This window comes from Babylonia areolata, chromosome 30 (assembly GCF_041734735.1).
Source record: "Babylonia areolata isolate BAREFJ2019XMU chromosome 30, ASM4173473v1, whole genome shotgun sequence".
NCBI lineage: Eukaryota > Metazoa > Mollusca > Gastropoda > Neogastropoda > Buccinidae > Babylonia > Babylonia areolata.
Window position 1 is genome coordinate 2,217,523 of NC_134905.1, and position 17,160 is coordinate 2,234,682.

The 17,160-nt window shown below is 42.7% G+C and overlaps 1 protein-coding gene and 1 non-coding gene across 7 annotated transcripts in view; one reads left to right on the forward strand and one right to left on the reverse strand.

Annotated features, from left to right (window-relative positions):
* Window positions 1–519: 519 nt before the first annotated feature.
* LOC143275510 (lymphotoxin-alpha-like) overlaps window positions 520–17,160 on the forward strand; it is a 19,903-nt gene continuing 3,262 nt past the window's right edge. The window contains exons 1-5 of one of the 6 annotated variants that reach the window (XM_076579666.1): window positions 520–580; window positions 1,054–1,931; window positions 3,442–3,565; window positions 9,564–9,600; window positions 16,907–17,026. In XM_076579666.1, the coding sequence (XP_076435781.1) occupies window positions 1,711–1,931; window positions 3,442–3,565; window positions 9,564–9,600; window positions 16,907–17,026 (502 nt within the window). In that variant the 5' untranslated portion in view covers window positions 520–580; window positions 1,054–1,710. Of the gene's footprint in view, window positions 661–1,041; window positions 1,932–3,441; window positions 3,566–9,563; window positions 9,601–16,906; window positions 17,027–17,160 lie in introns of all 6 variants that reach the window. The other 5 variants (XM_076579669.1, XM_076579663.1, XM_076579665.1 and 2 more) reach the window with 5 other exon arrangements.
* Trnas-aga (transfer RNA serine (anticodon AGA)) lies at window positions 7,453–7,534 on the reverse strand. Its single transcript has one exon. It is a non-coding gene; the product is annotated as a tRNA-Ser (tRNA).

Sequence of the window (17,160 nt, forward strand, 5' to 3'; positions counted from 1 at the left end):
TCTCTGAATTTAAATGTCGTTTTGTGTAAAATCTTTTGAAATAAGCTAGATGTTGTTTTTGTGTGCCATTGTCAGAATGGCCGCCTTTCAACTCATAAAATTATACGATCTGTAGTCGTAGATGTGGCAGCAACAGTAGTAATAGTAGAAGGAGGAGTGGCTATTATTATTATTGTCGTTGCAGTAGTAACAGTTAGGGGTGATAGCAACAGCAGTAGTAGTAGCAGTAGTATTAGTAGTAGTAGTAGTAGTAGTAGCACTTAGTAATCAGTAATAGAAGAAGTAGTTGGTGTAGAAACGTTATTGTTGTCATGGTGATCATCATCATCATCATCATCATCATCATCGCCTCTCACTGTGAATGTTTTCATCGTCGTTATCGTTACCCAACAATTTGCTTCTGTCGGTCAAGTGATGATCAGGAAGGTACAGTGATGTTTTTAATGCTCCTCTTGACGGATACTGAACCTCTGTCACAAGTTACCGTTCATACAACGATGTATTCTCTTTTCTTGCAGGGAGAAAAAAACAACCCAGTAAACAACAACACTGTGAAACAGACAGCACATAGAAGAGAAGGGTAAGATCTGATAACCTCCGTCATTCTGATTCCCTCGCATCTTTTAAATCTCGTCTCAAAACTCACCTTTTCCCTCAGCAGTAAGTTCAATTGTGGCAGGTCCACTTCCTTTGCGTTAGCTGTGCTTGACTATGTATATATACATATGTATGTGTACATAACTACATGCATGTATATGAATGTGTATTGTGTGCGCGTGCGTTTGTGTAAGTTTGTGCCTGCCTATGTGTGCGTATGTGTTAGGGTAGCTGTTAGATACACATGTATTGTTAAAATGTATGTACGCAGTGTGTGTGTGTGTGTGTGTGTGTGTGTGTGTGTGGTCATATTTTGGTGTGTGTATGTAACATAGATGTAATGTTTTATGTTAACAAAGCGTTTTTGTAAAGCACCTAGAGCAGATTTCTGGATAGTGTGCTATATAGGTATCCATTATTATTAGTATTATTATCTGGCAACAGACAGACAGACAGACAGACAGACAGGAGCAAGATCCAAGCACAAAAGAAAGAAAGCACAGCAAAGAAGGAAAGGAAGGAAAGAAAGGGGGAGGAAAGCATAACACTGACCAACGACGAATCTTCGTGAGCAGCAGCATCATTGAATACAGCTACGTCATCAGAGACCACGTTGTCATCATCACTGAGTCAATATACAGAGACAGGGCCATCATCATTAAACAACAGCAACAGGACCATCATCATTAAACACAGCTTCGACATCAGAGACCACGTTGTCGTCATCACTGAGTCATTACACAGCAACAGCAGCGCCATTATCGAAACACAGCAACAGGACCATCATCATTAATAGCTTCGACATCGGAGACCACATTGTCGTCATCAGTCATTATTAAACAGCTATAACAGCACCATCATCAAAACAACAGCAACAGGACCATCATCATTAAACACAGCTACGTCATCGGAGACCACATTGTCGTCATCAGTCATTAAACAGCTATAAGAGCACCATCATCAAAACAACAGCAACAGGACCATCATCATTAAACACAGCTACGTCATCAGAGACCACATTATCGTCATCAGTCATTATTAAACAGCTATAACAGCACCATCATCAAAACAACAGCAACAGCAACAATCACCTTCCCCTCTTCATCTCAAGAAATGAAAGCAGACCACGTGGACCGCAGCACGGCGTCCAGAGTTACGTCTCTTCGTCTGTTACGAAGAGATGTGGTCATCGCCATGGTGGTCAACGTGCTGGCAGTGGTCATCTTGCTGATCGTCACCTCTGTCCTGCACGGTCAGCTCAACAGAGACCCCTGCCCCGTCCCGCCCCCTGTACTGACACACGCTGACGTCATCAGGCCCCGTGACGTCATCAGGTAAACGATACTACAACTACTACTGTTGTTGCTGCCGCTGCTGCTACTGTTGTTGTTGCTGATGCTGCTGCTACTACTACTACTACTTATGATAATAATAATAATAATTATTATAACAATGATAATAACAATGACTACTCAGTGATGATAATAATGATGATGATACTACTACTACTACTTCTACTACTACTACTACTAATAATAATAATAATGGTAATAATGATAATGATGATACATTATTTTCGTTGCCACTGCTACTACTAGTATCATTATTATTATTAGCATTTGGGTTCTTATCATAACTATCATTAGCATGATTGTCATCATTAGTATTATTATCATTGGTGTAGTTGTTGTTAGTGGTAGTAGTAGTAGTAGTAGTAATGGAATATATCTTTATTACCAAGTGTACGGGGGTCAAAAAGAATATTGGGGTGATAGCACATAAAAAGGTACAAACATTAATCAAATCATATACAAATACAGATACAGTAAAAAAAAATTTAGACACACACACATATATATAAGTACTTGTGCATGAGCACTCAAACGCATGCACACACGCAAACACACACACACACACACACACACACACACACACACACACACACACACACACACACACACACACTCGTTTGAACATGAGCCGCACATTACACACTTTCGTCGGACGGGGCTCATGCCTAGATCTTCAGGTCAATGGTTGTTGTTGATTGCACAATTCTCATTAAGCTTATTGGGTTTCTCAGCGAGACTGCTTCGGGGGGAAAAGCTATTGGCGAATCGATAGGTTTTGGTCCTAATACGTCTGTACCGGCGACCCAAGGGGAGATTCTCAATAATCCCAAAAGCTGCATGTATTTCGTCCTGTCTGATTGCTGATGCTTTTCTGAGTAGCCGTTTATGGTAGGTATATGATTATGTCAGTAGTCGAGAGGTGGAAGGTTTTCACTGGCCGATAATCTTGTGGTAGTCATTACGATTCTGTTCAGAGCTATGGTTTCTAACTTTGAAATGTTTCCGTGGCCAAACAGTAGTTGCTAAAGTAAACATACTTTCAATGACAACTCTGTAAAACTATGATAATGTTCGAGCTTTTCGAAGCGCCGAAGAAAGTACTAGCACTGCTGTGCTTGCATAACTTTTTTTTTTTTTTTCAGTATTTTTCTCCTATTTCAAATCATTAGAAATGATCAGTCCGAGAAATTTAAAAACACTAATGATCTCTACTTGCTCGTTTTTATTATTATTATTATTATTATTATTATTATTGTTGTTGTTGTCGTTGTTGTTGTCATCATCATTGTTATTGTTGTTGTTATTATTATTATCATCATCATCATCATCATCATCATCATCGTTGTTGTTATTGTTATTATTATCATCGGCATAATATCATGCTAATATAGCATCATCGTAATCATGTTAGTATTTTCACCGTACACTGTCAGACTTTGGTGGGTGTTTCAAATTGTGACGACACCGTACATTGCCCCCTGTGTACATACAGGTACTGCTACAGAGAAGACCCGGTGGTGTGCCAGGAAAAAGGCTACCACGTGAAGAATGACACGGATGGAAACAGTGTGTGTTGCGGAAACACCGCCAATTACGTGTACAGTGTCATGAGTGAGGTAAGATAGATAGATAGATAGATAGATAGAATGAACGAATGAGTGAGTAAATGAATGAATGATTGAATGAATGAATGAATAAAATAGGAATAATTATAATTTTCTTATGGTAGTAGATTAAGCATACATGCTGTGTTTGTTTGTGTGTGTGTGTGTGTGTGTGTGTCTGTGTCTGTGTGTTTGTTTGTTTTTTGTTTAATTGTTGTTGTTGTTGTAGAGAGATAGATAGATAGATAGAAAGAGAGAGTGAGTATGTGAGTGAGTGAATGAATGAATGAATAATTCTAATTTTCTTAGGGTAATAGATTAAGCATATATGCTGAGTGTGTGTATGTGTGTGTGTGTGTGTGTGTGTGTGTGTGTGTGTGTGTGTGTGTGTGTGTGAGTGTTTTGTGTGTGTGTGTGTGTGTGTTTTTTTGTTTGGGTTTTTTTGTTGTTTTTGTTGTCGTTGTCTTTTTGTTGGAGAGAGAGAGAGAGAGAGAGTGAGTGAATGAATGAATGAATGAATGAATGAATAATTCTAATTTTCTTTGGGTAATAGATTAAGCATACATGCTGAGTTTGTGTGTGTGTGTGTGTGTGTGTGTGTGTGTGTATTTAAAAGATAAAATTTTAGAAATGGAAGGAAATAAAGAAGTGATCAAGAGAAACATCAAAGAAAAAATACATAAAATAGGAATATATCAAATACGAGAAGAAGAAGAAAAGAAGACAGATAGAATGAGACAGACAAACAGACAGACAGACAAATAGACAGGCGCTGAGAGCGACTAAGGGAAAGAGAGAGATGATGATGACGACGACGACGATCAGTGATGATGATGATGATGATAAGAATGAAAAAGAAAGAAAGAAAGAAAAACAAGAGAGGCAAGGCCTTCAAGACTCACTTGTGATAAATTAAGTCCCCTAGCATTAATTTCAGAGTAATTTCCCTTTTTTTACTATCTGCACCAAAACGTTTGCAAAATAAATAAAAAATCCCATGCTTAGCAAAAGAAGTTCCTGCTTGAACAAAAAATGATAATAATGACTCCTCTTGTTGTTGTGTCAGAATAAGAGGTCAAAGTGCCAAGTTTAGAGAATATAAAAAATATAAATATAACAGTAAATACAGTTTGCATATAATTACGCTTCTTTTTATTATTTTTTTGTGCCCATCCCAGAGGTGCAATATTGTTTTAAACAAGATGACTGGAAAGAACTGAATTTTTCCTATTTTTATGCCTAATTTGGTGTCAACTGACAAAGTATTTGCAGAGAAAATGTCAATGTTAAAGTTTACCACGGACACACAGACACACGGACACACACACTCACGCACACACACACACACACACACACACACACACACACACACACACACACACAAGCGAACACCGGGTTAAAACACAGACTCACTTTGTTTACACAAGTGAGTCAAAAACACCAACAACACCTCAAAGCACTTGATTTTTAGTTCCGTCTTTGTTATGGTGAGTAGAATTTTAACATGGCTGCTTATAAAGTCAGATCCTGTAGAGGGTATTTGGAGGAACTTAAATTGAATGATGACGGTATGACTCACAATGGGTGGGTGTGTGGGGGGGGAGGGGTGGGGTGGGGGAGCTGGCGAGGGGGCAGTAGGGGCGCTTGGCGGTACACTGAATGCCGCTGAGTCAATCCAGTGATTACTTTTGAAAAAGACTGAATCATTTGTGCATGTTACAATGGCGGGTTTCCGTGTTATTTTGTTGACAGTTCTGTTACTCACGGAGGCATCACTGCGTACGGACAAATTCATAATTTAATATTATTATAAGCTACATCACGTCAGATGATTGACCAGCAGCGTAACACAGCACGCGCTTATTTAGTCAGGCTTTGAGGGGGAAATAAAAAGAAAGAAAGTGAAACCGGAACTTGAAGATAGCCCGGAAGTGATCAGGTCGACTAACCACTGAGGAAAACCCAGACTGCTATCTCAGTGTGTCAGCATTACTGGGTTTGGTTGGTTTTTTTTTTGGTTTTGTGTGTGTGTGTGTGTGTGTGTGTGTTTTGTTTGTTTTTTTCAAGGCCTGGCTAAGCGCGTTGGGTTACGCTGCTGGTCAGGCATCTGCTTGGCAGATGTGGTTTAGCGTATAATGGATTTGGATACTGATACTGATACTGATATTTGGAAACCCCGATGTTAGTAATGGCCTCGATTCCGGAAAGGGGGGATGATGGTGATGATATGGCTATTTTTTATTGCGCCCATCCTCGGTCGAGACCAAGCTCTAATCATTTTACAAACCCGGAGTCATTGACTGATATGGATACTTATATAGCGCCTATCCTCGGTCAAAGACCAGGCTGTAAGTACTTTACAAACACAGAGTCATTTACACTACAGGCTGCCTACGTGGCTAGAGCTGAAGGACTGACAGGCTGCCATTGGGCGCTCATCATTCGTTTCCTGTGTCATTCAGTCAGGTTTAATCAAGACACGCATGCACACACACACTCAGACATGTAACATTTTACGTGTATGACCATTTTGTTTATTTACCCCGCTATGTACGCAGCCATACTCCGTTTTCGGGGAGTTGGGGGGGAGGAGATGGGGGCCGGGGGGCGGGGGGGCGGGGGGGGGTTGCATGCTGTGTATGTTCTAAATTGTTTCCACAACCCACAGAAAGCGAGAAACCAGAGCATGAGAAAAGAGCTATCACATCCAAGGAAGGCAGCAGAAAATCGAGTCGTACACGCGACCATGCGACGCGCACCCAGAAATTGCATTTTTTTTTAAAGATTTTTTTTTTTAATCATTAAACATCGTTCCAGATACTCAGACAGACAAGTTAGCTATGAAAAGAAAGTGCTGGAAATGAGGTTTATAAATATTCTTAACTCATCTATGTAGATGCACATGTAACTATTCCACAGTTATCTACACAACAAGGTACCCAAACACTGAGTCCTGAGAAAATTAATTTCGTGAAGCCAAGTCGGTCACCGCAGGAATATTCTAGTCACTATTCTAACACTAATTTAGTATTTACACGTTGGGCTCGAGTCCATGAAAAAAATATAAAATAATATTTTAAAAAACGTAAATTATAACACACACACACACACACACACACACACACACACACACACACACACACAAACTTCTTCTTTATCTTCTTCGTCGGAGCTTTATTCTAACGGCACAAATTCATCAGTTGTTGTTTGTTTTTTTGCAGTCTAAAATCAATTTCGATGGGCTGAATCGATCAGTCGACTCGCCATAATCTTACCGAACTCGTCAATTCTACGTACGGACAAATCCATATACGCTACACCATATCTGCTAGGCAGATGCCTAACAGCAGCATAACCCAACGCGCTAGACAGGCCTTGAATGCTTGCATGTATATCTGTGTGCCTATGTGAGTTGATTTTTTCAACAGAATTTTGCCAGAGGAGAACACACTTTCTTCAGTGCGTGCTGCCCACGGGACCTTTGCTTATCGTTTCATCAGAATGACTAGACAACCAGTTTGATACACACTCTCTTCAGTGCATGCTGCACACGGGACCTTTGCTTATCGCAGTTGATACACACTCTCTTCAGTGCATGCTGCACACGGGACCTTTGCTTATCGTTTCATCGGCAGAATGACTAGACAAACCAGTTTGATTTTCCAGTCTAACTTGGGAGAAAGGGCGAGAGCGGGATTCGAACCCAGGCCCTCACGGATTCTCAATTACCAGTTGAGTGTCTTATCCATTCTGCGGCAACCTTCCTCGAGTCTAAATTTGATGACAGCAGTATCCGAGTAGCTTCAAGGATCCATATACGCTACACTGACCACATTTGCCAAGCAGATGCCTGACCAGCAGCGTAACCCAACGCGCTTTGTCAGGCCTTGAGAAAAAAACGTCGCCGACAGGATTCGAACCTGTGCGGGAAGATCCCAATGGATTTCTAGTCCATCGCCTTAACCACTCGGCCACGACGACTTTCGGGGACCCTCAGTTTCAGTAGCTCAAGGAGGCGTCACTGCGTTCGGACAAATCCATATATGCTACACCACATCTGCCAAGCAGATGCCTGACCAGCAGCGTAACCCAACGCACTTTGTCAGGCCTTGAGAAAAAATAAAATAAATGAAAATAAATAAATAAGTAAAATAACTAAACAAAAAAACCCCAAAAAAACTGATAAATAAAAAGAAATAAGTAAATAAATAAATAAATAAGTACATAAAAAAAGAACTACTACTACTAATATTTAAAAGGCGCAGAAATTTGATAACAGCATGACTGAATTTGTTTGTATCCTTGAGGGGGTGGGGGATTTGGGGGGGGGGGGGGGGAAGGAGAACGCCTACTCAGTGAATTGACATTATATCTAATTTTAGATCACGTGGGAGTTCAGCAGGTGTTTACCCTCCCAGGAAACCCACACTGCACTTTTTTTTTTTTTTTTTTTTAACCGACAGTGCTTGTATGTGTGTGTGGGGGGGGGGGGGTTACAGGCTGGTTTTCAAGGGCTTTGTTTTGTTTTGTGGTGTGTTGGGAGGGGTTGCTGTCGAGGGTGGATTTATTTGTTAGTTATTGTTTATTTATTTTTTTAACGGGAGTTCAGTTTAGTGGAGGGGAGGGGAGGTAAACTTACTCCGTGCCATGTCAGTATGAGGTCGAGCTCTTTCTTTTTTCTTTGGCAACGATTACCTCCCTTAATTGTTTCCCAGAAAACGCAATTTCTGGTTGTCGCATAATTCATTCTGTTTATCATGCTTGCTTTCTCTCTCTCTCTCTCTCTCTCTCTCTCTCTCTCTCTCTCTCTCTCTCTGTACTTTCTGTTGTCTATATTAATGCTTATTTGTTTTTATTTTCTGTATTATATTTACGTATACCCCCCACCCCCCCCCCCTTCACTAGGGGCTGTGACCTGATTGTGAATAAACCATTCCAATTCTCTGTGTGTGTGTGTGTGTGTGTGTGTGTGTTGTGTCTGTGACGTGTGTGTGTTTGAGCACGGTGGGGGTGGTGTTTGTGTGCATATGTGTGTGAATGGTGTGTGTGTGTCAGTGTTAGTATACTATCTTGAGATAAAAAAAAAATTAAAAAAAAGTTATTGTCGTTTATGTCTAGCATTATTATGTAATTACATATTGCCAGCGGTCAGTACACGCTGATGGTGTGTGTGTGTGTCTGCGTGTGTGTTTGTCACTGATGCGCGCCTTCATGGCAGCGGTCAGTCGGCCAGTCGGCTCTACCCAGATAGGCTGCCTTTTGTGCAAATGCTTCCGTGTTTATAATACCGCTTAGAGCTTGGTCTTTGACCTAGAATAGACACTGTAGTGTCTATAATTATCATCATCATGTGTGTGTGTGTGTGTGTGTGTGTGTGTGTGTGTGTCGCGTGATCTGCCACAGTCACCGCAGAAGATCAGTGTGCATAATTATCTGTAGTGTTTATTTCAGAGCGCTGATTTTTTTGTCACATGTTGCCAGTGATCAATAGGCTGACACGTTGATCAGTGGCGTGTCGTAGTGTGTGTGTGTGTGTGTGTGCGCGCGCGTCAGAGTGGCGTGAGCAATCTTGCTGCAGATCAATATAAATTAATATGTTGTCGTTTATTTCAGCCGAGACTGAGTACTGACATTACATATTGCTCGCGATCAACAAAACACGCCACTGATGATATGGTGCTAGAGTTTGTGTGTGTGTGTGTGCGTGAGAGTGGGGTGAGCTATCTTGCTGCAGAAGATCAATATAAATTATTGTTGCTTATTTCAGAGCACTAATATTTCATTACATGTTGCTCGCGATCAATACACGCCACTGATGATTTGATGTTTGTGTGTGTGCGTCAGAGTGGCGTGAGCTGTTTTGCTGCAGAAGATCAATAATTATATTGTCTTTTTTTTCTGAGAGCACTAACATTTCATTACAAATTGCTCAGACGCGATCAACAATACACACCACTGATGCTTGTGTGTGTGTGTGTGTGTGTGTGTGTGTGTGTGTGTGTGTTTGCAGGCAATAAAGGCGAGACTACAGGTGGACACATACAGAGGTAAGACACGTAAAACGAGAGAAAGAAGGAATGACGGTGGAGTCAGTAGATACTGGGCGGGTACACAGTAAATAAATAATACAAATAAAGATAAATAAACAACTAAATCAAATAAGATAATATAAATAAATAGATACATAAATGAATGTATAATTAAGTAAATTAATTAATTGATTAATTAATTAATAACTAAATAAAACATAATTTTGTGAATCCGGCCCGAAAGGGGAGGTGGCAAACAAGGGACGTCACTCATGTTGATCTCCTATCCTCCCCTCCCAAACCTCATTATTCCCCCTGAATTTGACGCCGCCATGATTTGTGGTCGGGGCCAACAGGCCAGCGTCAGTTGAAATCATTTCCATTCCTGTGAAATACTTCTTGTCTCGAATCACGGCTCAGCCGCCGATATTTTCTCCCCCTCCACTAGACCTTGAGTGGTGGTCTGGACGCTAGTCATTAGGATGAGACGATAAAACGAGGTCCCGTGTGCAGCATGCAAGTTAGCGCACTGACGTAAAAGAATCCACGGCAATAAAAGGGTTGTTCCTGGCAAAATTCTGCATAAAAATCCACTTCGATAGAGAAAACATTTTTTTTTTTTAAATGCACGCAGAAAAAAAAGGATGGCGCTGTAGTGTGGCGACGTGCTCTCCCTGGGGAGAGCAGCCTGACTTAACTTGCACGCAGAGAAATATGTTGTGATAAAAAGAAATACAAATACAAACTGAAGATAGATGTCAGTGTCATTATTTACTCTGATAGACAGATATGTCATTATTTACTCTTACAGATAGATATATCATTATTTAGTCTGGTAGATAGATAGATAGATAGATCAGTAGAGATAGATATGTCATTATTTACTCCGATAGATAGATATGTCATTATTTACTCTGATAGATAGATAGATAGATATCATTATTTACTCTGATTGATAGATATGTCATTATTTACTCTGATAGATAGATAGATATGTCATTATTTACTCTGATAGATAGATAGATATGTCATTATTTACTCTGATAGATAGATAGATAGATATCATTATTTACTCTGATTGATAGATATGTCATTACTTACTCTGATAGACAGAATGTAGACAGATAGAGACACAGAGAGAGAGAGAGGGAGAGAGAGAGAGAGAGAGAGAGAGAGAGGCAGACAGACAGATAGATCTCTTTTTCTCTCAGTCAGACCTTGTTTGTAAAAAGTGTTGTTTTGTTTATCATCCATTTTTGGCCTCAGTTCTTCTTCAGCGTTCCCAGGTTAGGCACAGACAGCCGGTAGCCTTAGTAAGTGATCTTAAGCACTGAGCTAGATGAGGAATTCCGGCCCAACACTCGGCTTATATCACAGATTGACATAAGTTTACATTTGAGCCAACAGCAAAGTGAGAGCTGTATTATCAATGGTTTCTCCAGTCAATGGGAAATCATTTACAGCTTATTCTTTGGTGAAGGACTATGACTCTCAAACTAGGAGGCAAAATTGCACTGGCTCTTAGTGCTGCAGCCTTGTGGGCTAGTTGGCCTTTGAGAACCATCCCAACGCCGACTGTCCTAAAACCCTCTTGGCCGAGAGAGTGGGGGTGTAACTTGGGCAAGACACTATCCACTATAATCAAATTCTAGCCCAAATAGTCGGAACAGCAGTTGCCTCCTCTGCTGTTCTGATGGTCATAGTCGGACACGACTGACTATCATACATAAGATGAGGAATTACAGAAACTGGTATTAACATACTCTTTTCCACCAGTAATATCGGATATCAGTTGTCATGAAATACTTTCTTCTTTTTTTTCACCAGTGTAGAGTACACATACACTCGAAGTCTCTTTGTTTAGATGTTTTTAGTATTTATTTCAACATAATGGAGTGTCATGCTGTCTGCCCGAATTACGACCGGCTGCTTCCGGTTCATCACGTGACCTCTAATTCTTAGTTAAAGGGAACTAACAATAATGGACATAATTCAATATGAGAACATTACATCCCTCCCAACATTGAATGAAAACTTTACATAATATATGATTTAAATTTAAATTGAATTGACTTAGAAAAAGAAAACAAGCTCCTGCTTAAACAAGCTCCTGCTTTAACAACATTGAAACTTTGATCAAGAGACTTTTATAAATGATAGGATTCAGTTATTTTAAACATGAAATGAATTATCACACTCAGTCCAAAAATAATATGAATCAACGTTTGAACTTGAAGTTAAAATTAAAGAAAGGTTTATCTTTGGAAACAGTCTCCGTAGCCATGTCAAAATGAAACGAAGCCTTCTTGGCATAGTCCAATAGATTCAGCATTGAGTCAAGTTCCATTGCTCATCAAACAAACCAACATAATCAAATACATGTACACTAATCTAGTGTTTACTGGTGCAAAGTATTATTTTGTTGAAGTGCATGATAATAACAGGAATCACCAGGTTCATTATTTTGTTTGCCTGTAATGCGTAATGATTATCAGCTTCTCCTCCACCTATTTGCATGAAAAGAGTGATCTAAATGATAAATTAAAACAAAAAAATAATTGCGCCTACTCTATAACTCCACAACTATACTGGAGTTATGGTCTAGGTAAACCGAGCCAGTAGGGCCTTTCTAGGGTTATACCTAGCTAACTATGCACCACAATGAAGAACACAGAATTTGATGACCAGGTAAATCCAATGTTATCAGCGGCCAGGTGTATATGGGTACTGCTGATGGTAGTGATGCTGGAGCGATAGTCCATGACGGTTACTGATCTAGCACATAGTCCTGCAAGTGTCCTGGTTTGCGGACATTTCTACTGCTCCTGCGGAGTTGGGGTTGGGGTTGGGGTTGTGACTGGGGTTTGGGTTTCGGCTGCTTTGGACTGGGGAGTGACTGGGGAATATGTTTGGAATTTGACTGGGGCATGGGGCTGGGATGTGGCACTAAATTCTCAGTCTGTATGGCCACGGGCGGGGAACTGGGAAGTCTGCGGGGTGGGGTTTTGATGCGACTGCCGTTGCTGGTGATGATGTCCTCTGCGACGGCTGCTCTTGCGGCGATGACGTCGTCGCTGGGGATGTCCTCATCCTCGGTGAGGGCCTCGTCCTCCTGCATCGCGGGCTGTGTCGTGTCAGGAAGCCTCCGGAACATCGCAGCGTTGCGGGTCACTGTAGAGCCATCGGGTTTGAGGGCAGTGACCATAGAGCCCTTGCTCGCTGTGACAACGAGCGGCTTAGGCCAGAAGGGAGTGGAGAACTTGTCCTGCTTGGCCTGACGAACCAGGACCTTATCTCCTGCGGAGATTCTGCTGGGCTTGGCGTGATGACGACGGTCAGCAGCAATCTTCATCCTTTTCTTGGCATCACCATCTCGCTGTCGTAGCTCTTTGTCGACTGGGCTGCTCGATGGTTCGTGCAGCTGTGGCATCTTGGTTCTCGGTTCTCGTCCGAACATCAGGTAGTACGGCGAGAAACAGGTAGTTGTGTGTGGTGTGCATCTGTACATGCGAAGAAACACATACATTTCCTGTTTCCAGTTCTTGTGTTGGATTTTGGCAGAACGAATTGACTTCAGAAGCGGTTTGTTGAACGTCTCTGCTTGCGAGTTTGATCTTGGCCACAAGGGTGTGATCTTGCGATGCTTGACGCCACACTGTGTCAGAAAGTTTTTCCATGTAGTGGATCGGAACTGTGGTCCATTGTCTGTTTTGATCACTTTTGGGAAACTGAACTCGGCAAAAATTTTGTCCACGACTGGAATGATGGAGTCAATGGTTGTCTTGCGAACGATTTCGACGACTGGATACCGGGAGTATTCGTCTTGGATTACCAGAAGGCTCTCGCCACTTGGTAATGGTCCGCAAAAGTCCATACTGAGATGCTGCCAGGGTCCTGGGGGGAGTTCAGACATGGCAAGTGGCTCCATGTTTCTCCTGTTGGTGTTTGCTTGGCATGGAATACATTCGCGAATGGCCTTCTCAGCTTTTGTAGTCATGTTTGGAAACCATACCTTTGAGCGTAGGAGCGCCTTGGTCTTGTTGATACCTTGGTGACCTTCATGAGCTAACTTGATGACTTTGTCTTGTAGCGCACTCGGAATGACCACTAGTATTCCCTGGAGTAAGATGTCTTGCTCAGCATTGATGCTCAAACTGTCTTTGACGTTGCGGAATGCTCGGAATGTTTCCGCCTGCATGTCTGGTGGGCATGTGTGCCATCGGCCTGTTCGGACCAACTCCATGATCTTCACCAGTGTGGGATCACCTGTGGTTGCTCTCCGGATGTCTTCTGTAGTGATGGCGACTGGGGTGTTCGTGTCGGTGACGAACTGTACGAATTCTTCCGCTGCTTTCTCCTCTCTGGATGAGACGGTGCCAGGGATTGGATGTCTTGAAAGGTAGTCTGCCGGATTGTCCTTGCCTGGCTTGTACACGACCTCCATTTTGTAGGGTTGAAGTCGCATGGCCCATCTTTGAATTCTGGCGGGGGGTGACGGCTTGCTCCAGATGGTGGTTAGGGGTTTGTGATCGGTGACCACTGTGAAGCTGCTGCCACGAACATAGATGTCAAAATGTTCACAGGCCCATATGATGGCTAGCGCTTCTCGCTCTGTTTGAGAGTAGCGCTGTTCTACTTCACTCAGGGCCCGGCTGGCGTAGCATACTGGCTTGTTTTCTTGAGAAAGAAGAGCGGCGATGCCCACAGGGCTGGCGTCCACCAGTATCTCAGTTTTCTTGCTGGTGTCGAAGTACACCAGGGTTGCTGACTCACACAGTGCTTGTTTCACGGCACACAGAGCTCTAGCTTCCTCTTCGCCCCAGCTCCACGGCACGTCTTGTCTGGTGAGACGACGGAGAGGCTCTGTGATGGTTGCAAAGTTCGGAATGAACCTGGCACTGTACTGCGCCATTCCAAGAAACGAACGGAGTTCGGAGCTGTTCTGAGGTTCTGCGGCGTCCTTGAGCGCGGCGACCTTGGCTGGGTCAGGTCTGAGTCCGTCGGCACTGAAGATGAATCCGTAGAACTCGATCTCCTTCTTTCTGAACTGGCACTTGGAACTGTTCACGGTCAGCCCAGCTTGATGGAGAGTGGTGAGTAGCTTGTGCAGATTTCTATCATGTTCTTCAGCGTCTTTGCCAAAAACTATAATGTCATCACTGACGTTGCGACTACCTGCTACATCAGCTATCACAGTTTGTATGGTGTGTTGGAAGATCTCTGCGGCTGAATTTATGCCAAAACTGAGACGTTTGTAACGGTATAGTCCACAGTGTGTAGAGAACGTTGTGATTCCCCGGGATTCAGGTTTGAGTGTCAGTTGATGGTAGCCCGATCTCAAATCGATCTTGCTGAAAACTGTTGCGCCGTGTAAGTCGGTGACCAGCTCCTCGATCGTTGGTGTGACATGACGTGTCCTCATGATTGCCTTGTTTGCGTCTCTCATGTCTACGCAGAGTCGTATCTCGGCTGGTTTCTTTGGCTTCGGTACAGTCACTATTCTTGAAACCCATTCTGTCGATGAGTCTGACACTTTTTCTATGACATCCTCCTTTTCAAGTTTTTCAAGCTCTTTCTCCACTTGGCTTCTGAGATGGAACGGTACTCGCGAGTGTTTTCTAGCAACAGGGGGTACACTTTTGTCTACATGTATTGTCACTTCAACGTTTTTGAGGTTGCCTATGCCTTCAGTGATACCAGGATACTTGCTCAGAATGTCTTTCTGGATGAAGTTCACGTCAATTTGCAGGATCCCAAGCTCTTCTGACGTCTGTCGTCCTAGCAACGGCGGTTGAGAGCCCGGAATGACTAAGAACTCAGCTGTGACTGGTTGTTTCCCTGCGACTTGGATTTCTGCTTTCACCATTTTCTTGGCTGTTATCGGTGGTGATCCATAGGGGTATAGTGTACGCTTGCATTCCTCAAATTCGGCACCTCGTTGCTTCAGTTTGGCAGCTGCTGTAGAGTTGAGAATGTTGACCGACGCGCCACTGTCCACGATCATGTTAATGGGTTCATCCTCAATCAGTACTGTTACCTCATTGGGGGTTGGCTCAACTGCGAAGACGTATTCATCCGAGTCCGATGATGGTTGTTGTTCCGAGTATAATAACTGTTGTTGTTGTTCCTCCACAAAGTGAAGTCGACCACGGTTTTTCCTTCCAGCTCGTCCTCTGTTTTGTCGCTGACCTCGTTGGCCTTCAGTTGTTTCTCGTTTTGGTTTGCGGCATTGGGCAGCAAAATGGCCTTTCAAATTGCAATTCCAGCAAGTCACGTTTTGTGAACATCTACACTCAGAAGATTTATGTCCTGCACGTCCGCATCGGCCACACTTGATACTTGAGTGGGTACTCACACTGCTACTAGAGTTACTGTTTGCACCTCTACTACCTCTGTATTTGCTACTGTCAGTGTTTCTGTCAATTCTGCCTCTGCCACTACTTTGTCTGACTGCAAACACGTTTTCTCTTTCACCTGCTATCAACTGGGACTGTTGTTCTGACAGTTCTTTGGAAGCAGCTAAGGACAGACATTTTTCCAGTGTCAAGTCTTTTTCTGCTAGTAGCCTAGTACGGAGTTTGTCAGAAGCACACTTGTCTATCACTTGGTCACGTATGAAGTCGGCTGTGCCATCGCCAAAGTCACAGTCCTTGGCTAGTTGACGAAGTCGGGTAACATACTGTGCTACACTTTCATTGTCACCCTGCTTTGCTTGACGAAACATGTGACGGAGGTACGGGAGATTCTTTGCCGGTTTGAAATAGTTCGTCAGTGCTTCTGCTGCCTGTTCATACTCTGGCGGTTGTGGGTCGAACGTGAAAAATATTTCTTGGGTTTCTGTACCTGCACAGTGAAGCAAAAGTTGTCTCTTCTGTCTTCCGTCAGTGCATCCTGAAGCGTCAGCAAAAAGTTCGAAGCTTCTAAGCCATCTTTCCCAACGCTGAAACACGCTAGCAACATCACCATGTGGGTCGAACGGAGACACGGACGGCACGGAGATGTTTGCAACAGTTCTGACTGCTGCTGCTGCATTTTGTTCGTTTTCTCCCATTGCGCGGTGTTCGGTTACTCACTCGTCGCCAAATGTAGAGTACACATACACTCGAAGTCTCTTTGTTTAGATGTTTTTAGTATTTATTTCAACATAATGGAGTGTCATGCTGTCTGCCCGAATTACGACCGGCTGCTTCCGGTTCATCACGTGACCTCTAATTCTTAGTTAAAGGGAACTAACAATAATGGACATAATTCAATATGAGAACATTACAACCAGTGGGGTCGGATGTTGCTTTATAATACTTCTTTTATTTTCTCCACCAATCAGGACGGCTGTTCCAAAAAATCAAGCAGTTCATCACTCGGTTGGATCGTAATCCTCAAACTGCAGCGTTCAGGCCTACTGCCCATGTTGGAATTTTACCGAACGGAAACTTGACAGGACCAGGTTAGTTTCAGCAATACATATACATTGAGTGATTTCTCTCTGTCTGTCTGTCTCTATGTTTCTGTCTGTCTGTCTGTCTGTCTGTCTGTCTGATTGTCTTTGTCTATCTCTCTGTTTCTCTGTCTCAGTCTCTG